The sequence below is a fragment of the Ursus maritimus genome, unplaced genomic scaffold (genome assembly GCF_017311325.1).
Source record: "Ursus maritimus isolate PB19 unplaced genomic scaffold, ASM1731132v1 scaffold_6, whole genome shotgun sequence".
In the NCBI taxonomy this organism is placed as follows: domain Eukaryota; kingdom Metazoa; phylum Chordata; class Mammalia; order Carnivora; family Ursidae; genus Ursus; species Ursus maritimus.
Window position 1 is genome coordinate 77,621,435 of NW_024426774.1, and position 21,887 is coordinate 77,643,321.

General features: G+C 43.7%; 1 protein-coding gene across 4 annotated transcripts in view; it reads right to left on the minus strand.

Annotated features, from left to right (window-relative positions):
- TBC1D8 (TBC1 domain family member 8) overlaps positions 1-21,685 on the minus strand; it is a 111,807-nt gene extending 90,122 nt beyond the window's left edge. For 3 of the 4 annotated variants that reach the window (XM_040623591.1, XM_040623590.1, XM_040623594.1), the window contains exon 1: positions 21,446-21,685. In XM_040623591.1, the coding sequence (XP_040479525.1) occupies positions 21,446-21,572 (127 nt within the window). In that variant the 5' untranslated portion in view covers positions 21,573-21,685. The remainder of the gene's footprint in view (positions 1-21,445) is intronic. The other variant, XM_040623593.1, reaches the window with a different exon arrangement.
- Positions 21,686-21,887: the final 202 nt, after the last annotated feature.

The window sequence follows — 21,887 nt, forward strand, 5'->3', positions numbered from 1 at the left end:
GGGCGGGGGGGGGGGGCCTGCTTCTCCTCCTTTCCTGTGTACTCTCTCTCTCAAATAAATAAATAAATCTTTAAAAATAAAATAAAATAACTTTTTAAAACAAAACAGTACCCCCAAATTTGGAAGCTCAGTCCACCGGCGCTCTCACCGGCGCACAGCTCACGTCAGCACACTGCAAGCCCTTTACGGTGGTGCCAAATGTTGGTCGGAGTGTAAAATGTGTTTTGCCACAGTCAGGAATGTAGACTTGCACCATGGTATATGTTGGACAAAACACCAGGCCCAGCCGCAGTGTTAACGTGGGTATATGCTGCAGAAAATCAAAGGTGAGAGGCCCAGCAGAATGTCAAGGCAGCACCTATGTTCACCAGCACACAGAAGGTCAAGGCCTTGCGAACACATGAAACAGAGCAGGAGAGTCAGAGATCGACAGATGTGAGAAGGGCACGCCAGCCCCAGGTGTGAGAGCCAAGAGCCGGTGTGACACCACAGCCCTGATCCGCGGTAACCGTTGCTAAGGAGCTGAGCTACAATCCAGCAGGATTCAAAGTAGGCGTGATTCTGAACCACACAGGGACCCACTGCTCTAGAGGTAGGATGCATCTCAAGTGCACTCCAAAACCAGGGCACGAGGCTGGGGGAAGGTACACACCTTGTTCTCAAACCTGTCCCTTCACCATCTGTGAAAGCTTTGTGCTTCTGAGCTTTTTTTCACGCTGTCATTCTAACCACTTCTCCTGAGAGAGACCATTTTACCCTTCCTGTGTGGTGTTACAGGGTCACTGCTCCAGGTCTACCTTGTAAGAGAGAGGAGGATTCATTACTTTAATGGACAACTAGCTGTGTAGATTTCAGCGAGGTGCTCGTGGAGGTCTCCACAGGCCAGAGAACACACGTCTCCCACGGCCACGTCTCCACCCAGCGTCTTACAAATACATGGTCAGAGGCTGCCAGAAACAGCAAGAGAGAGGAGACGGAGGACTCACTCTAACCTCCAACAATGGAAGAATAACTCAAACCTGTTTTCCTTTCTTTACACCCATTGAAGACAGTACTTTCATCATCACATAAATGCAGCATTTAAGTGCTGTTGGGTCCAAGAAAAGTTCATTTGCTATTCCAAGGCTCTATGAGAAATGCTTTCAAATTCCCTAAAAATAATTGCTATAGAGTCCCAAAAGGGTTGTTTGCAGGCTAACCAAGATTTAAAAACTACCGCATTTCTATTCCCCAAATCCAGAAGACTCACACTAAAAAAACAACTCTTCAAACTTAAGGGGAAACTTCATGATAATTCAATATATATTCAGTTGGCTGAAGGAGAGAGAACAGATTTGGCAAGGGTTTTAAGTGAACTCTCGAATCTGACAGGAGGTGAGCAAGGGTTATTCCCCAAGAGAATTCACTAAAAGCAACACTGAATTTGAGGATGTGGTCCTTTTTTCTTTTTTCTTTTTTTTGTACACAGCCCAGGTCTACCAGTGGCCAGTAGCAGTTGCAGATTATTACTTAGGAAGCTGGGGGGAAAAAAATCCTACAATCAGAGAGTCACAAACGGCCAAGCAGGCAAAATTCTTCAAAGCGTTTGGAGACATGGCAGGACTTCCACCGCACAGCAGGACAGGACAAGTACTCCCCTAAATGGGCTTGTGAGCAGAGATGCAGGGCCCTCACCTTGTCAACGGAGCCAAGCTCTTTCATACACAAACTAGCTCACAGATAAACAATACAGATCACCAAGGAATACGTTCATGACATTTGTGTGTGAATTAATTTCCTCTGAGCAAATGATATTTTTATGCCTGTTTAAAAAACAAGTGGTCTCCCGTGACAGATGCATTCATCATCCAAACAATCGGGCGGCCTTCCGGCCACTCCTCTGTCCAACAGCCAGCAAGCACAGTCGTCAACCCAGCACCTCTGGAGCCCCCGGGGCGCCCAGGGCCAGGGTTCAGATTCTGGAAACAGACTCCCACATTCCTGAACCTGCTATTCACAGCCACTCCCTCCCAAGAGTAGACAAAATGAGCAGTTAAAAAAAAAAAAAATGGTAGAAAATATCCCATTTTCCATGTCTTACATATCTAGACCTGAATAACAGCATTTCTACAGATTTATGAAGCTCCTGCAAAGTCAGAAACTTGAGAAAATAGATTTAAAAAAAAAGCTTCCTTGCAGAAGTTTTATTTTCACAAAGCAAGGCAGGTTCTGATCTATTAGAATTTCATTTATTTTAAAACTCCTTATTTCTGTTTCAAAAAAGTCCTGCCTTTACTTCCAGTAATCCTCTGAAAAAAGCAACCAAAACCACCAGCCCTCAAGATCAGAAATAAATCATGTCAGGCAATGTTTCCTGTCTTTTTACACCTAATAATAGTGTGAACTAGCTTGCAGATAAGAGGTATAGCAGCTTTTATGGTGTAGCACTATGATACAGAGCCCAGAAGTTTAAGGATATCTAAAGGTATTGTTTAAAAACTGTCACCTAAAAATTTTTTTTTCTTGGGGCATCTGGGTGGCTTAGTGGGTTCAGCATCTGTTTTCGGCTCAGGTCATGATCCCAGGGTACTGGGATCGAGCCTCACATCAGGCTTCCTGCTCAGCAGGGAGTTTGCTTGTCCCTCTCCCTGCCGCTCCCCTGCTTGCGCTCTGTGTCAAATAAATACATAAAATCTTTTAAAAACTTTTCTTTAAACAAAATAAAAACCGCCACCTTTCCCTAATACCAAAGTCAGGCAGAGTAACCAATATGCATACGTTAAATTCAGAGATATCCCAAAACCTCATTTGAGTTTGCAACTCTTCCTTCATCCATCAGTCATTTTAATTGCTGGCATTAATTAATTACAGTAGTTAATTAATTACAGGTAACAAATTTGAACTCCAACCTCATCCCCTTTAGACCCTATTAGGTTATAATGTCTTGAAGGTAAGAACTGTCTACCACAAGCATCTCTGCTGTGTACATATGCACTTTCCATAAATACTTGTTGAGTGTTACTTTACAGAAAGTAAAAGTGCCAGGGCTCTGCTGTCAATAGTTTGACAAATCAGATGGCTATACCAACCTCAGTTTGCAAAAAGAGGACACAAATGGCCTAGACAAATCTTCATGTACAGATTAAATGAGATAAAGTAGATGAAAACATTATGAAAAGTGCAATATGCAAAAAAGCTGCATTATTATTGCATAGTGATAAGCAGTAATTTAAAAAAATTGGAAGTTTGGAAGAAAAAGGCATTACAACTTGGCTGTTCTTTCTTGGAGAAAATGAAGACTGACAACTGTAAGTAATAAAGACAGACAAGGTCAATCGTAGACAATGACCAAGTCTCGAGGTGGGCAGAGCAAGAGAACTTTCCTGTCTAATTCTCTGAAGACAGCTTCACTATTTCTGAGCAAGTGAAAATTATATCTATAGCCCCTTCTACTTTCTCCTCCTCCCCTTTGCTTCCTCTCCTCTCTCAGAATAGGAGAACTCTCTCTCTTCACTTAATAGATGTGACTAGCCCGAGAGACACAGAAACTTGAGGGTTTATTCCTCAGAGCTATTTGGAATTCTGGGCAAGAGCCAGAGACTTGGAAGCTGGGAACAGTAAGTCTTGGACCCAACCTGCCCCAAAGAAGCAGATCTTGAAATGCCAGAAATTCTCAACTCACTTCACACACCACAGAGGAGATATGTTCACCAGCTATGGACAGTAGGCTTGACTATGTAAAAAAGAAAGAGCTCTGCAGTCAGAAGAAGACTCAGCAGGAGGGGAGTGGGGGTGGCAAATGGATGAAAGGGGCCAAAATGTACAAACTTCCAGTTATAAAATAATTAAGTCCTAGGGATGTAATGTACAGCATGGTGCCTATAGTCAATAATACTATATTGTAGGGGCGCCTGGGTGGCTTAGTCTGTTAAGCATCTGACTCTTGATTTCAGCTCAGGCACGATCTCAGGGTCGTGAGATCAAGCCCTGTGTCAGGCTCTGCCCTGAGGGTGGAGCCTGCTTAAGAGTCTCTCTCCCTCTGCCCTTACCTGCTCACATACTTTCTCTCTCAAAAAGTAATAATAATAATAATAATAATAATAATAATAATAATAATATTGTATTGTATATTTGAAAGTTGCAAAAAAAATAAATTTGTAACTATGTACAGTGACGGATGTTAACTAGACTTACTGTGGTGATCATTTCACGAAATATACATATCTTAAGCCATAGGTTGTATACCCGAAATTACTATCGTGTTATACATTAATTCCATCTCAATTTAAAAAAGAAGACAACAACTAGACACAAGCAGAATTCTTTGAAATCGCTGACCTTTTTGCGCCACAAGGAACTACAGAGATGAGAGGGACCAGCCTGCTCATTTGACAGTTGAGGAATCTGAGCCTCGAGGAGGTTGGGCAGATGACTCAGGGGTCACACAGTACCAGGAATTAACTGCATATGTGAAACTGGAGCCCAGCGCCTGAGTCCTACCCCAGGCTCNNNATGCTGCTTCACCCTTCAAAAGTGAGGACCACCACATACCCTCACCTACAACTTCCAATTATTCCAGGATAATGGGAAGAGGCAGGGAGGATAGACTAATATTAAGTAAGCACTGCAGCTATCAAGCACCATCCTAGTACTTCAGATCCTTTTTTTTTTTTTTTTACTAATTACTATCATAATTATAAAATTTGTATTAGTAGTATTAGCTCTATTTTACAGAAGAGGAAACTAAGACCCAAGGTCATACAAGTAAGAAGAACAAGATCTCTCTCCTTTTCTACCTCCTAATTGTCCTATCCTTTTCCCCAACACTTATGAAAATTAGATAGAGATGTAATTGAGAACATGGAAGAAAAATCAACCAAAACCAAATTCACCTTAAGCATTCCACTCCGTATCTTAGCTCTGAAAAACACATGAAATCTAAAACAAACAACATAACAGTAAACTTGAAAACGCCCAACTCGAATTCTAGTTCTTGTTTTTGTTTTTGTTTTTAATGAATTGCAATGTACCTCTAAACAAGCTTCAGTTCTTCTCTTTAAATCTCCACTCAATCCTCATGGGAAGAGAAACAAAGGTCTCAAGAGCTAGGCTGGGGGTACTCAGGGACCTCAGGGGACCCAGGACCAAGACCACAGACCCAGTAAACTGACTACAGTCCTAGCCATTCAGTCAAGTCCACAGATGCCAGAAGAAACTGAGAATCAGATGCAAAAATCAAGAGTCTCCTCAGAAATTAAATATAGAATTCCTATACGATCCTACAATCCCACTTCTAAGTATATATCCAAAAGAACTGAAGGCAGAGACTTGAATAGATATTTGCACACCTATGTTCATAGCCACATTACTCACAATAGCCAAAAGGGAGAAGGAATTCAATGTCTATCAATAGAGGACTGGTCAAGCAAAATGTGGTATATACATGTCATGGAATTTTATTTAGCCTTAAAAGCCTGTGACACAGGCTACAACATGGATGAACCCCAAAGACATTATGCTGAGATAAGCCAGTCACAAAAAGACAAATACTGTATGATTCCACTTATATGAGGGACCTCGAGTAGTCAAACTCATAGTGTAAGAAAGTAGAATGGGGGCTGCCAGGACCTGGGGGCGGGGGGAATGGGGAGGTCGTGAGATAAGAGTTTCAGTTTGGGAAGATGAAAAAGTTCCGGAGGTGGATGGTGGTGATGGTTATATAATAATGTGAATGTACTTACTGCCACTTAATTATACACTTAAAAATGGTTAAAATGGGGGCGCCCAGGTGGCTGAGTCAGTTAAGCATCCGACTCGTGACATCCTTCAGCTCAGGTCATGATCTCAGGGTCCTAAGATAGAGCCCTGCATAGGNCTCCACGTTCAGCAGGGAGTCTGCTTCTCTCTCTCCCTCTGCCAACCCCCCTGGACTCACTCGAATGCATGCTCTCTCTCTCAAATAAATAAATGAATAAAATCTTTTTTTTTTTAATGGTTAATATGAAGGGCATCTGGGTGGCTCAGTCGGTTGGGCTTCTGACTTGATTTCTGCTGGGGTCGTGAGATCAAACCCAGTGTTAGCCTCTGCCCTCGGCAGAGAGTCTGCTTGAGATTCATTCTCTCCCTCTCCCACTGCCCCTCTCGCAACTCCTCCACACATGTGCCCGAGCGCGCATGCACGCGCGCTCTCTCTAAAAAATGGGTAAATCTTTCAAAAAATGACTAAAATAGTAAGTTTTCTGTACTATATTTTAAAAATGTTGTTACTTATGCCTTTTAAAAACAAATAAAACAGGGTCTCAACAGACACCAGCCCAGCACAAGCTGAGGGGGAGCAGGTCTGGAAGAGCTAAGCTGGGCTGGGGAATGAAGCCATGGGAACTCCTGTCTCGGGAGTCCCTTCACCTTTCTGGAAAGGGCTAAACTCAATCAAGTGAAAACAGAGCACGAGCATCACCGCCTCAGATCAGTCAGGCTCCCCATCTGTAAAAGAAGGAATAGGGCTGGTGGTTCCCAAAACTCCAGCTCCAACATGCACCCTGCTGTCACCCTCAGAGGCATGACAACTGGGAGTCCCAGCAGTGGCACAGAGGTCATCCTCGTGACGGGGAGACTTGAACCCACAGCTGCTGAGGTTATTTTCAAATAGGAAAATGAGTCCACTTCATTCCAGTCACCTACAGAGGGCTGCCGAGTGGCTTTCCAGAAAGGGAAAGGGAGCAGGGGCAGGAGCCCCGCAGCAGCCAACTGTGGCAACACTTCCAGAGCACAGGAGGGCTGAGCCCATGGACAAGCTGTGCTGCCTCGGTCCCTGAGGTGGAAAAGGGGTCAGAAAGGCTTCAAGGGGCCAGAAGCTACTTCAATTCTTCTGGCCCTGCCACAGGGCTCATAGACAATGTCCCTAAGGCTGGCAAGAACCTAAAACACAGGGCTGAAGGGCCCTAACTTACTGGACTAAATAGTTCAGTTTTTAAGGGCAAGGATGACAAAAACCAACCTCTTATACGGTGGTAAAGACAACACAAAAATGTTTTAATGAAGGAAGTTTAAAACGAGGCTGAAATATTTAAGGGGACTTGCAGTGCACACTTGAGAATTTGAGTCCTAGGTTAATTACTAGAGAAGTAATTACTAGAATAGAGTCACTCTAGATTAATTACTGTAGTAGAGTAAGTTCCCTGAGGGCCGGACTTTGCTTTGTTCACTGCCTGGAAAAGAGCTGGGTACACGGAGGCACACAGTACATACTTACTGAATCAATCTGTTTTCCTAACTTTTCATGCTTTTAAAATTCAGCTGTTTTTTGACCACAACCCAGGCCTAACCTAGCACTGTAACATATACACATAATATTAAAAAGTCTGTCAAAGCCCCTTACAGTTTGGGGCGGGTGGGGAATATCTGTATACGTCACCTGCCCTGCGGCACATGGGCCCTGGGACCACAAGAAAACTTAACTCTTTAAAAAGCAGGTTATGTGGGGCGCCTGAGTGGCTCAGTCAGTTAGGTGTCTGACTTTTGATTTCGGCTCAGGTCATGATCTCAGCATCATGGGATCAAACCCTACCTTGGGCTCTGTACTGAGCGTGGGGCCTGCTTGAGGTTCTCTCTCTCCCTCCCCACCCCACCCCACCTCCCCACCTTCCCGAAAGGTTTTTTTTTTAAGTTATAGGTATATTTTATATTTTGTTAATACAGGCTAAAAATACTTCTATCAAAGTGGACAAGTGGGTCCAGGTTCACATTTAATGTTATTTATCTTTTTATTGGGAAATAACATCAAGCTCATAGAATAGCTTCAGGAATTAAAATCGAAGAACACTCACATACCATATGAAACAGATTTGCCTACTGCTAACAGCATACCCCATCTGCTGTATTATTTGTTCTCTTTCTCTTGATATATGATATAATATGACATAATTATACACACACGTTTTCTTTTCTGAATCATTTGAAGAGAGACCTATTCCCATGAATAAGGGGGAGGTATCCTCTTACACAACAATAGCATCGTTATCAATCTCACTAAGAACAACACGGGTGGTCCTTTTATCTCCCGTTTGTAGTCCAGTTTCATCACTGACCTGACAACAGCATGTTGGTAGCATGTTTCCCTTTCTGGTTCAGGGCCCATTCTAGGGTTGGGCATTACACTCAGCCGTGTCTCTAGCTTCCTTTAATCCTCAGCCTTTTCTGTCTTTTACCACTGACATTTTGAAAACAGGTTCCCATCCCCCTTTTTTTGTTTTTGACAGTTTTGATCAACCAAGGTACTCTTAGTTTGTAATAAAAAACATGCTTACATCTGAAATATTTGTATTTATAGATTTTTAAATTTATAGATTTTTTCCACACATTTTTAATCATTTGCTCTGTAGTTAAAATGTACATCTCTCTGAAGCTGTGATGGGAAAATTGTCCAGTTTATACAATTCTGATTCTAAATACAACTTTTCAGGAACGTATATGGCAATATTATACATATAGCAGATTAGAGCATGTGTTTCCAAAGCTTCTGAAATTATGATCTCTTTTGGTGTGAGTATATCCACCATTCAAGTCTCTCTCTTGGATTCTCCCTCCCTCCCTCTTCCCCCTTCTCTCTCTTTTTCTGTTCTTTCCCCCCACTCCCTCCCTCCTCCCCACATGCAGACTTTCTAATGATCCTTCTGGTATAAATGGATGGTCACCTATGGAAACTCTGGTCTTGAACCTTACCAAGATTTCAGGCACCATCAACACATTTCTGGCCTTGCCTGTAGTTAGGGTTTCTGCAAATTTTAATTCAAAGAAAGTAAGTGTACTATCATGTGCTTCTAACTTAACTTTTGGCTATGAAATATAGAATACTCAAATCCGGCTTTCCAGGTCATACACGAAGTTAAAAATCACACAAGAAGGGCAGCTTTTACAGTGGGATACCCATCCCATTGAAGACAACTTTCCAATTCCAAAAGAGGCTCTCCAGCCCCTTTTCCTCAAACCTAAATGTTTTATTTGGATAAATGAGGACAAGCAAAAGACTGCAAGACAAAACAACAGCCACTTAGTGCAGACCTTTTCACTGCAAACATCAGAGCAGTAGACATTAGAACTGCAGCTCCAGGAAATGCTACCATCAACCTCACCTAATAGCAATTCCCAAACTAACACACCCAAGTGTGGTGTAATCACTCTTAGCCTCACCTGGCCACGAAACTGGCTCAGGCACTTTCCTTCAGCCAGCAAGCGATCTCATGTTTAATTCATCAAATTCAGCAATATGCACTGACCAGAGGCAAGACTACTGCTCGTGTAGACCGCCCCTCAATCGAGGAGCATAGGCCCTGGTGTGAGCTCACTGGGGGGCTGGAGGCTCCCAGCACCAGAGGCCCCCACTGCCCAGGAACTCCTAGTAACGTGAACAGATTACCAAGAAGGAGGGCCCTGATGATGTTAAGGGTAATTTTCAAGCAATTTGTGTCCTTCACCTTGATTTTGGAACTTAATACCCACAGTAAGAGGCAGCTCCATTATACTGAGATTAAACAGTGTCCTCTTTGAAACCTGAGTGTCCAAACTCTCCTTTATCTCAAAAACAGAAGGGAAACTAAAGGTTAAGACAGACACAGACACACCCACACACAGTTTTGGGACTGGCTTTACTAAAACCTAATCTCTCCAGCCAAATCCTTGCTGTGATTAAATCCTTGATAGACGTAGAGATCGTGAGCTATACATTCTTAAAGGAATCTTAATGCCTTGTTTACAGTTTACATTTATTTTTCCTTGTAACAGCGATATAATAGAAACTCAAAATTAGCTCACTATGCTCCCAGGGTGGGTGTAATAGCCAAATCGCTACCTGAGGTTGAACTATGCTGTTTCTTCCTTTTAAAATTGTGTCTGTCATGCAAATACTGCTTCTCAAGTGAAAAAATCCAGAGGTTCCTTCCAAACCTTCATCACCAGGCCAATCCCATTTTTTTTAACGGCTTTATTTATTTATTTGAGAGAGAGAGAGCACAAGCACTGGGGGGGTGGCACAGAGGGAGAAGCAGACTCGGATCCTGACCCAGGGCTCGATTCCAGGACTCGATCCCAGGACTCAGAGATCATGACCTGAGCCAACAGGCAAACGCTTAACCACTAAGCCACCCAGCTGCCCCCAGGAAAATCCCATTTTAAGAATGCTAACACATTTCCTTATTAAAACACCCCTATATCCCAAACATTGGGCCAGGAATTTATTTAAAACTCTGTTGAAGGGACTCAGTAATTCAGGATAGTCAAACTTCCTGGTCAATCTTTGTAATTTACTGCAACAATATTTCATCTGTATTTTCCTTCTAGAAATAAATTCTATTGTTTGAATCCTGATAACATTATTGAAAATAAGAGACTATTTACATAGTGAAAACCCCAAACAAGATAGTCCAAGGGGCATCCAACACTCAGGCACCTCAACGTGGCATCAAATGCCAAGCAAGTAACAACCACTTTTTAAGTTGCCGTGGTTTCCTCAAAGAATTTCTTTTGGCTGGTGACACAACCACTGTCCAGCGCTGAGCCAACATCCCTGGGATCCATTTAAGTTAGTTCATCCTTTTGGTGGTCAGTTACAGATTCTTTGAGGTAATCCTCTCCACCACCCCCCCCAGTACTGAGTACTTAACCTTATTTCTAAACCAAACTTCCTTGGGAATTGTCTCCTGAGGTCCTGCTCATCTGGATGCCTTACCTACTTTGCTGACCCCTTCAAATCCTAGCCATTGCCCACTTCAAAAGCCCAGCAGCCCCTCCCCAAGTCCACACCTACAGATGCAGCTTTCAACAGACCCTCTACCATTTGCTGACAATAAGTTTGTAACCACCACCAAAAATCCACCAAATCCCACCTTGATAAAGCTGCCTCCACAGGCATGCCTACTTCCTCTCCAGCCTTCCATTCCAACAGCACGCCTCCCGGCACCCAAACTGCTTCCACCGAGGGTGCCACTGAGGGCGCCAACATCCCGCGAGCCCTTCCATACCATACGGCGGAGTCCATTCTGCTTCCCTCCCTCTTTCTTAAATACACTTTTCTCTTGACCTCTGTGAAATACACTCTGCTCATTTCCTCCCATTCTCCTGACCACTCCCCCGTTCCCTCCGTGTTTTCCTCCCCTACAAGCCTTTCTAGACGACTCATAAGCACATCAAACTGAACTTGCCCAGACAGCTTTTCAGCAGCCACAGGGCTCTTACACGGGCAGAGCCTCTTTCCTCCATGTTTTACCCAGCTAACACCATCCTACACACCCTGTGGGTCTTAGCTGAGATCACAGGTCCTCAGAGAACTGCTCCCTGACACTCCACCCTAAATTAGTTCCCCTGTTATTCCTCTCATTGCCCCCACGCCCCCTGCACTTACCACCATTTATAATTCTGTATTTTGCGGTTTAATAATCACTCTACCACCACCACTAGCTTTCCCCATTCCTCTAGGTGATAAGCTTCATGAGAACACAGGGCCTGGCGTTGTTGAATGAAATGTTCTTTTGGCTTTTCTTTCTTCTCTAAATACAAATAATTAAATGGATTTTGCAAACATATCTAGAAAATACGACAGTTCGAAGTATGAAATCTTTCACTGTTATTATTATTATAAAACATTTACAATAGTAATACTGATACTAGTAATTGTTTTGCAGGTGAAGAAACTGAGACCCCAGAAGGAATGGGTTAGTCACAGAACCACATCTCTGAGCCAAGGTAAGAGATGAAAACTTAAAACTCTAAACTGATTTCCTCTCTAGAGGAAAAGAAAAATCCAGAATAGCTATCTTTTAATTTCAAATAAAAGTACCTGACTAGATTAGATGCATTTCTGAAAATAGTTCTTAAGCCTCTGTGAAATTGACACACCCCACACATGCTAGACATTTTGAAGGCTAAATATAGTTTACTGAGAGGACAGATATCTGAGGCATGGGCAATCCAAGAGTAATCATGGTCCATGAGGCAAGAATGCAACAATGCTTCAATGCCTCTCCTTAACCCCATTACTCACACAGAGCTGGTAACCAGAAAAAATGCCAAGCTCTCCCAAATTTTAGATTCAGTCTACATTTTATCCAATTTACATGCACATGTAAAGAAACATAATTCTACAAGGTTCAGTGAGAAACACAACAGCTCCTCACCCCTCCCTACTCTCACTTCCCAGTTCCCCAAAGGCAACCACTTCCAATTCTTAATTGATTCTTTTTGCATTTAACTTTGCATCTCTGAAGAACACATTTGTATTACTATTTCTTGAATTTTTAGTTGAGGCATTCCCTGGCAGCTTTCAGAAGTAGAGGGTTTAACAACTAATGAATCATCGAGCCTTACATCGGAAACCGGGGATGTACTGTATGGTGACTAACATAATATAATAAAAAATCATTTAAAAAAAAAAAAAAAAAAAGAAGTAGAGGGTTTAGTTCCTTTTCATTGACCACCACCACCGAGCACTCACACCTCACTTAGGCTTGGTTAGATCACTAGTCAATATTTACATTATTATAACCACGTGAACATTATTGAGAGCTGAACTATGAAACTGTCCTAACCTATACAACTTTTGATTTTCCCTGGAGGTCACAACTACCCCAGAATTCTTAGCTGATTTAGCTTTTTATGTATCGATAATTTACCCACAGGATTCCTGGGTGGCTCAGTCTGTTAAGCATTCCACTCTTGATTTCAGCTAAAGTCATGATCTCAGAGTTGTGACACTGAGCCTGGCTCCACACTGAGCGTGGAACCTGCTTAACCTCTCCCTCTGCCCCTCCCCCCAATTTATGCAAACACGCTAAGAGAAATAAATAAAAATAACAATTTACCCACGATTCCTCTCTAGTGTGCAGACCTCCCTTCAGCAAGTGCAAGGATGTTAGGTAGTCCACGGATTTTCTCTTCTCCTAGGAGCTGTCCTGCAGCCTTCTGCCCCTCTCCAACCTGCACCGAGAGGTCTCTCAGCTATCATTCTGGGATTCCCCTTCATCATCATCCTACAGATTCGCTTTTAAGGACTTCTTTTTAAACAAGTAACAGAAAGTATAAATTCTTGCGGGAAAAGACTGCACACTTGACTGCATAAAAATTAAGAATGTTGGTTCTTCAAAAGACCCAAAACAAAAATAGAAAGTCCAGTCATGGGGCGCCTGGGTGGCACAGCGGTTAAGCGTCTGCCTTCGGCTCAGGGCGTGATCCTGGCGTTATAGGATCAAGCCCCACATCAGGCTCCTCCGCTATGAGCCTGCTTCTTCCTCTCCCACTCCCCCTGCTTGTGTTCCCTCTCTCGCTGGCTGTCTCTATCTCTGTCGAATAAATAAATAAAATCTTAAAAAAAAAAAAGTCCAGTCATAGTGAGAAATTTAATACTTCGAAAAGAATACAGAACACATAAACACATGTACACGTACACACACACACACAGCTCCTAAATTAAGAAAAAGACACATTCCCATGCCTTTGAGGTTACAGAGCCATGTGACTTGGTTCGGCCAATATAAAGTGAATAGGGGCTCCGGGCTGACTCAGTCGGTACAGCATGTGACTTTTTTTTTTTTTTTTAAGATTTTATTTATTTATTTGACAGAGATAGAGACAGCCAGTGAGAGAGGGAACACAAGCAGGGGGAGTGGGAGAGGAAGAAGCAGGCTCCTAGAGGAGGAGCCTGATGCAGGGCTCGATCCCAGAACGCTGGGATCACACCCCTAAGCCGAAGGCAGAGGCCTAACGACTGAGCCACCCAGGGGCCCCAGCATGTGACTCTTGAGCTCAGGGTGGTAAGTTAAAGCCCAACATTGGGCATACAGCTTAAATAAATAAATAAATAAATTATATAAAATATATAATTATATATTTTTAAAATATAGTATTTAAATAATTTATAAATAAATTATATAATATATAATTTATTATATAATTTATTTATATATAATATATTGTGTATATTATATATAATATATTGTATGTATTATATAATATATTGTATATATTATATACAATATATTGTATATAATATATTATATGCAATATATTGTATATATTATATGCAATATATTGTATATTGTATATATTATATGCAATACATTGTATATTGTATATATTATCTAATTGTATATTATTGATAATTAATATATTAATAATTATTGATGATATATATTATATAATTATATATTATTAATAATATATTATATAGTGTATATAATATATAATTTATTGTATATAAATAAAGTTAATAGAAGGGATAGGTGTCACTTCCAGGTGCAAGCTCTAAAAACCAGCATGAGATTCACCAAACTGTTCCCCCGCCTTACCATGTAACCATGGAAACATTAGGAATGGAGCCTCTGTCAGCCCATCTTTGAGTGCCTCCACGAGAACAGAACCCTGGGAATGCACACTGGATATACACCATGAGGGAGAAATAAACTAATGTGGGTCCACAGAGATGTTCGGGGTGTTTGTACCACAGCATACCCTAGCCCATTTTGGCTGATATACCCAACAAGGTCACTTACAGGTATATTCTCTGGAGAAACTTTCACACATATGAACATTATACAAGAATGTTGACAGCAGCATTATTTGTAATTTAAAAAAACCAACAGCTAGAAACCCAAATACCAACTGACAAGAGAATGAATAAACAACGGAACTACCCATCAGCAAAAATGAATGAAAGTGGCTACCTGCATCAACATGGTTCAATGTTAGAGGAACAAAACTATATATGTATATGTATATGTATGTATGTATATATAAAACTATAAATATAACGGGGATGTGGAAAAACAAGCTTCAGAAAAAAAGGTATTATTCCTTTTGTATAAAGTTATAAAAGCACAAGAACTCAACAATGTATTGATTACGGAGGGGAATCAATCAGAAAAACATACAAGAGATCTCTTAAACATGGTAAATATTCTATTTCTTAGTAACAGGTGATAGGGGTTGTATTACTTACACTTTATATTTACATTATATCCTCCTATGCACATAGATGATTTCCTGTTTTAAAGCTTCAGGCAAACCACAATCCTATTTATTATTTTTGAATTTCCATTCTCTCTCAGTTACTACTCGTTCAGAATAAAACCAACCACAGAATACAGTACACTTTCCTAAGGAGAGCTTCTTTGGGGCTGTTTATTTGGCCGTTGATTTTTCCTTCCTTTTTTAAAAGTGAAAAGCAGGAAGCAGAAAAATAAAATCTGGTGGAACAACAGACCCACCAAATGTTCACGAATATTAATGACTCAGCTCCGCAGAGCTGTGTCAGTTGGCTGGTGATGTACTAGGGAAATCATTCAGGGTCCGTATAGGATCATTTACATAAAGGTTACCAACAGGCAGTTCTAACAGCTGGGCTGGCGCAGCTGACAAACTACGGCTAGTCCTTACAGGCACGCAGGGCAGGCGTGAGAAATAGCAATGACAACACTCCATAGTATTTATTCTGGTTCTTTGCATAATTCCCATTTTCGGGATGATACAAAACATTTCTCAGCCTCAAAGGCTCACACCTATCAATTCTACTTGGACATCCATGTAAGTATTTATTGAGTGCTCTGGTGACAGAAATTGTTTCAGTGCTGGAGGCGTAGTGCTGAGGGACACAGACCTGGGAGCTCTGTCCTGAAGCTCATGGTCTGGCTCCCTAGAAAGTGATAAAGCCACAAAGGGCCACATCATGGCACAGTGTGAGCGCTATAAAGGAAAAGCAGAGGGCGGTAGAAGAGGATCAGAGGAAGGAGGGGTCCAGTGCACCATCACCAGGCAGTGGAGCTCAGACTGAGATCTGAAGGGTGGGAGAGGGAGAGAAGAATCAGCCAGGCAGCGGGCGGGGGGNGGTGCCACACCCCCAGGCAGAAGGGACAGCAGGTGAGGTCCTGGGTCTGTGCTTACAAGGAGAAATGAAAGGAGCAAGAGCCTGAGAGGTGGTGCAGGATAGCTCAGGCAACACCCAAGCAGCTGTTAAAATATGCTCGGGGCTGATTTCAATACAAATGATTAAAGTTTTTAAAATTAGGGGGAAAATCTGTCCTGAAAATGTGATCAGATTTACTACTTTCATTTAAAATAAATTCCTCCTCTAACCAATGCTGCCAGAATATACAGTCAAGATCATAAAATCCTATCCCTTCACGGCTAATAAATGAATTCTTTAAAAGCTACAAGCCTCTCAATCATTTTCAGCTCTTCCTAAAGAGTTCCAATTAGGCTGAAATCGCTGGCCTCTGCTACTACACCACCCACACATTCATACCTCACAATATTCCTCGAGGGACACAGTCCCTGCCTTGTTTGATTACCTAATTACAGTGCCCTTATTATGCTTTCATTAAATGCAACTGTTGGAGGCCCCAAAGCTTTTATTGATGGCTTATCAGCCCTTAAAATTATACGTTATTTTACCTGTATATCTGTATTGGAAGATATCTTCCAATTTATGCTCCTAAAATGAAAGTACTTCCTTTATTTGTGTTTCATCCTTATTGTGCTTTTGGAAAACGAGACCAAAGCATCTAAGACTCTAGAGCCAATATCTGGGAAATCTACACAATGCAAAGGCTGCCCGGTTAAACCAAAGAGTTTTGTTGTCAGTGAAGATTAAATCCACAAACAAATTCAGGGGCACCTGGCTGGCTCAGTCAGTAGAGCATGTGACTCTTAATCTCAGGGTCACGAGTTCAAGCCCCACATTGGGTGTGGAGCCTACTTAAAATAAAATAATAATAAAGCTGAAAAAAAAACACCAATAAATTCAGCTACCTAAGCTAGACTACAACCAATGTCTGATGGACTAGCCAAGAAAGGCAACACCTGGGCTTCACTAGTTTCCAACCTTTCAACAGTCATTCTGAGCAAGGCTAGTGACCCCACATGAATCCCTAGTGTCAGTTTCATATCCCCCCGACTTTGGGACACTGTTCCAAAGAGAGTAGACAATTCACTCTGGGCATGGTCACTCAGACCAATGCCTAGAATACCATGGTGAAGTTCCCTTCATTTACTAGGATTTAACAAAGGATTTCAAAGAAGCTCTGTAGGCAAATCCTGCTAGCACAAACTGCTATTTAAATATTAACCTTCCAATTACACTTATTAAATACTGCAGTAATAGGAGTGCCTGAGTGGCTCAGTCGGTTAAGTGTCTGACTTCAGCTCAAGTCTCGATCCCCTGGGATGGAGCCCTGCATTGGGCTCCCTGCTCAGCCGGGAGCCTGCTTGTCCCTCTCCCTCTGCCCCTCCTCCCACTCACTCACTCTCATATGCTCTCTCTCTCAAATAAATAAAATCTTTAAATACATACATACACACTGTGGTAATAGATAAGTGCTTTCTATATCCTACACTACAATGCAGACTTCTTTACAACGTGCTTATTCTAAGAAACCCCTCCGTTAGTCAATACTTTAAGTGTTAACTTTCCTTCCCCCGCCCCCAAACCTACGAGGTGGCAAGTGCAGTTAACCCTCATATAGTTTCAATTCTAAGCTTTGTCTGAATTGGAACTCTTGTGCATTGCTGGTGGGAACGTAAAATGGTACAGCCACAGTGGAAAATAGTTTGTAACCCTCTAAAGTAAGCTTCATTATTGTCCCCGTTTCGAAGCTGTTACAACTAAGGCTCAAAGAAACTAAATAAACTAACACAAGTCCTCTCCCCAGATTTGTAACCAACAGACTTATCTTAACTCAAAGCCTCTATTTTCCACTACACCCTGCTTCCTCCCATGACCCTAGCTATTGAGGAAACTGTTAGCCCCTAACTATTATAAATGCAATGACAAGAACAGAGGCTGAAGGTAAACATTCTGAAAAGTAGAAAACATCTAGATTTTCTTCAAATTAAAATTTTTTAACTGCCAGCTTCGTTGGGAAAAGAAATGCAAGATTATACAGGAACGCACATGATAGAACACTGAAAAATAAAATCCTTCAGAGTGGCCATCTGGGTGGTGACATTCAGTCTTTAAAGCCACATTTGTGCTGCTCATTTTAAGTGCTTCAGGGAACACTGGGGGAGAGGACAGCAATGGTGTGTTCTGTCTGCACCTCCCAAAGGCTAACTTCTCCCACTCAGTTCTCCCAGAGCTCGCTGAACTTTAAGAAATATTCCCGTACACCTGAAACTAATGTAATGTTGTGTGTCAACTACATTTAAATAAGAGTTAATAAAAAAATATTCCCAAGAGGTGGAGACTATATCCAAGTGAATACTTGTATACCTTGACTTCCTCCCTTCCAGAGCAGCAAAATCACTTCTGTCCCAGGACCTTTGGAAACATTTTATAATGCTATATTCAGCCACACCATGTTCTAACCGAGGGAAAGGTCCCTGCCTCCCACTACTGTCCCCAATCCCAGGATTTCCTTCCCTAGACAGGTCCTAGGGGGTGGTAACAGGCCACCTGAAAAGCTGATCCTTCCCCCTGAAAGAAGGGTACTACAAAAAAAAGACAGAAAGAAGAGGTCCCTCCAGCTTTCCACAGTGATCAGACTGCCAGGTAAACAGGAAGCCGAGAAGAGAGGGGATGTTCCTGTCCCATGTGATCAGCTCAGCCTCAGTCAGAAAAGCTGGACCTCCACTCCCACCCAGCTTTTAAGAGAAAAGTAGAATCCATCATTCATGCTTATATTCATCCACACAGTCATCCTACAAACGTTTAATGAGCATATACTATGTGCTAGGCGCCATCATAGGTAAAATGTCCACCCTCATAGAACAGACAATTCAGCATAGGAAAACAATGAACAAAATGAATAAGTACATTGTATATTAGCAAGTGAGAAAGAGCTATGGAGAAAATAAAACTGGAGATGGATATAGGGAATGTATATAGGTGGGCGTGTGTTTGTGCTGTGTGTGTATTAATAGGAAGATTAATTACAATCCTCAATGAAACAAAACCTTTTATTTCTGAGGGTAATTTTTAAACACATCAGATTAAATGCCAATGGAGACCTCATATGTTTAAGCTCCCACTAATAACAAATTCAGCATCATGATTAAAAAAAAGACACTTCATTACCACTCCCTTACATTTTATTTCCAACCCCTCTTAACCATATCTACTTGCTTCTCTCCAAAGAAATGCCTAGAACCAGTCAGAATATGCATGTTACCCCTCATTATTTTCATAAACTCAGTCTTAAGTTTTAAACCTTTAAAACAAATTGCTAAATTAGAATTCTACATATTCTGAAAACTGCCACCAACATGAAGCTGCCCTTTGTGTCACACAATCTTGACTTGACAACATTCATAAGTGACTGGGTTAGGACCAGCCCATCGGTGGATGTGGTGACTCTGGGTTGCCCAATCAGCACAGCTCCGGTTGGCTGCTTCCCAGCTAAAAGTCTGAAGGTAAAGTATCCAGCAGCCAAGGAGATGTCACACTTGCACAATCAACAGGAGGTTCTGGGTCTCCAAGAAATAAAGCGAAGTGTCATCTGTCTTTTGTGGGGTATTTTTTTTTTTTTTTGGTCGATCGTGTTGCCTTTAATAAGAAAACTGTGCATACTCACTGTAAACCCAAACCAAAGTATATGCCAAATAAGGCCAAAGCCACAGGTATGATGACATGATGCAACAGGACAGGGGCTGCATCATTTTGAGTTCTTCGCAGATCAACTCTAGACAATAAAGCCAGGCTCTCCGGAAAGGAGGTTGACCTCAATCTCTATCAGGCATCGTATCTGAGGCTTTGCCTGGCTTGTCTGGACCTGTCTCCCTTGCTAGAAGCCGAATACCCCGAAGTCTTTCCCAAGGCAGCCACAAGAACACTCCACAATGACAGGGAGCAGTGAATTAAGTGATAAAAACACTTGCTGGGCACATGTTCCATATGTTCAAACCCTGTCCTCACCCTCTACTAAAGGAGACCATTTATGGGCCAGATACTGTGCTTAACACACCCAAAATTAAGATACACTACCCTCAAAGGACTGCAGGGACAAACCACTCCTCTGGCCTCTTTGCCTCTGATGGGCCTCACAGGACACCACCGACCTGGATTTCCCAAGAGCTCTGGCATGAAGTGCCACTGTGCTGCTCAGGGACCCACCAAGGCCTCTATGGCCTCCTGCCTCCTACACTAACTCCCTCCCTCAGGGCTTAAAGCAGCTCCCAGAGCAGGCCCACGTGCTGCACAACCTGTCCCCACTACTCACAACCATAATCACCCCACTACCCCCTTTCATCCAGATTCCTCAACCACCCCACCACTCTTCCACCCAGAATGCCACCAAGTCATACCCACTCCTTGAGACTCAGTGAAGTCCACCCTCTTACCGCATCCAACTGCCAGCTTTCTCACCTTCAGAGTCTAAAGTACAGGAAGGGTAATTTCCCTTGCTGTTTCAGGGCCTACTTATCACATCCCCCCATTAGACTTTACTCCAGGAGGACCTTTTCCCAGAATAAGCAAACAGCAGAGTCTCCAACAGTGAGCCTAGGGACCCAAAGCTCAGTCTCTTAATCTCTCTCTCTCCAGCTTTGGTCTTATACTCATTCTCAGTATCAGGAGGGATGTAATGGGAGGAAAGATCTAAGGTCTCTTCTATTTCAGATTCCAAATTCTGGAAATTCCATATAGATTCACTAGACACAAATGAAAAAAGCTAATTAACTCTTCCTCCATTGACCCATTTAAACAGGTGGCCCAGCTATGCCAGCTGGCCTCAATTTTTCCAAATGCTTGATCTTCACAGAGCTCTGGAGAGTAACTTTTAGAAAAAATGCTTTGTTTTTCACAAATTTTACAAGTCTGAGTTTTTTTCCTCCTATCATTGCTTGGAAGAAACAAGTGGGGGAGGGGGTAACTGACCTGCTCATTTTGCTACTAACATCGCAAGCTTGGGATTCTCACTGCCTCAGTTTCTCCTCCGGGTGCGCAGGTGGTCCCTGGCCCGCCCTGCCCGCAGACCCGACAGTCCCGGCTTGCCAGGGTCTCCCGAGCCGCTCTGGGCCGTGGGCCGGCCGTGTGTCTCCAGCCGAGACAACACCTGGAGCCTCGGGCGCTTCCAGATGGCCGAGTCAGGGCGGGCCGGGGCGCACCCCGCTGTCACCTGGCCCCGCACCGCGGCCTGCGCTCCTCCCGGGGCGGCACTTGCCCCCTCAGCTCGCGCTCCAGTCGGCGTTTCTCCTTCGATTCCTGAGCCAAGTCTGGCCTCCATGCGGTCACTGGGCCAGGCGGCGAAGGCACCTGCCTCGCCCGCAAAAACGCACGAGCCCGCAAGTCCCTTTTGCCACAACCTCGACGGGGGCTTGCAAGAGACATGCAGAAGAAAGGAAAACAAGCCCGAGGCAGGGCCGTCCCGGCCCGGCATCTCCCACGAAATCGTCACCTGCGAAGCACCCCGGGCTGGGGGCCGCGGGCTCGGCGGGGAGCGAGGTCCGTGGCCCGGCCCGCTGCGCCCGCCCGCCCCGGCGCGCCCCTTACCCGTGAGGCGGCCGCCCCCCTCGCCGTGCCCGCGGCGCCGCTGCAGGATGAAGTAGCAGCTGCTCTTCTGAGTCACCCAGAGCTTCAGGGCGTTCTTCAGCAGCACCTCCTCGGGCTTGAGCCACATCGCAGCGGTCCGACCGCGCCCGCGGGCCCCGGCTCACATCGCCCCGGCCGCCTGCCGCGCCGGGCAGAGCCCGCTCGGGAGGAAGCGGCGGCGGCAGGGACCGCAGCCGGCCGGCGTCCTGCGCTCCGAGAGTCCGGGGAGCGCGGCCGGCGCAGCAAGCCGCTTGCAGCCCGCGCAGCCGCGCAGGCCCCGCCCCCGCCCCGGCTCCGCCCACAGACCCGCCCCGGCTCCGCCCACCGACCGCCCCCACTCCTCCAGCTCCCGCGGCGCCGCCTGGGTTTCCGAGTCCCAGCCGCTCCAGCGCACAGTTCCGGA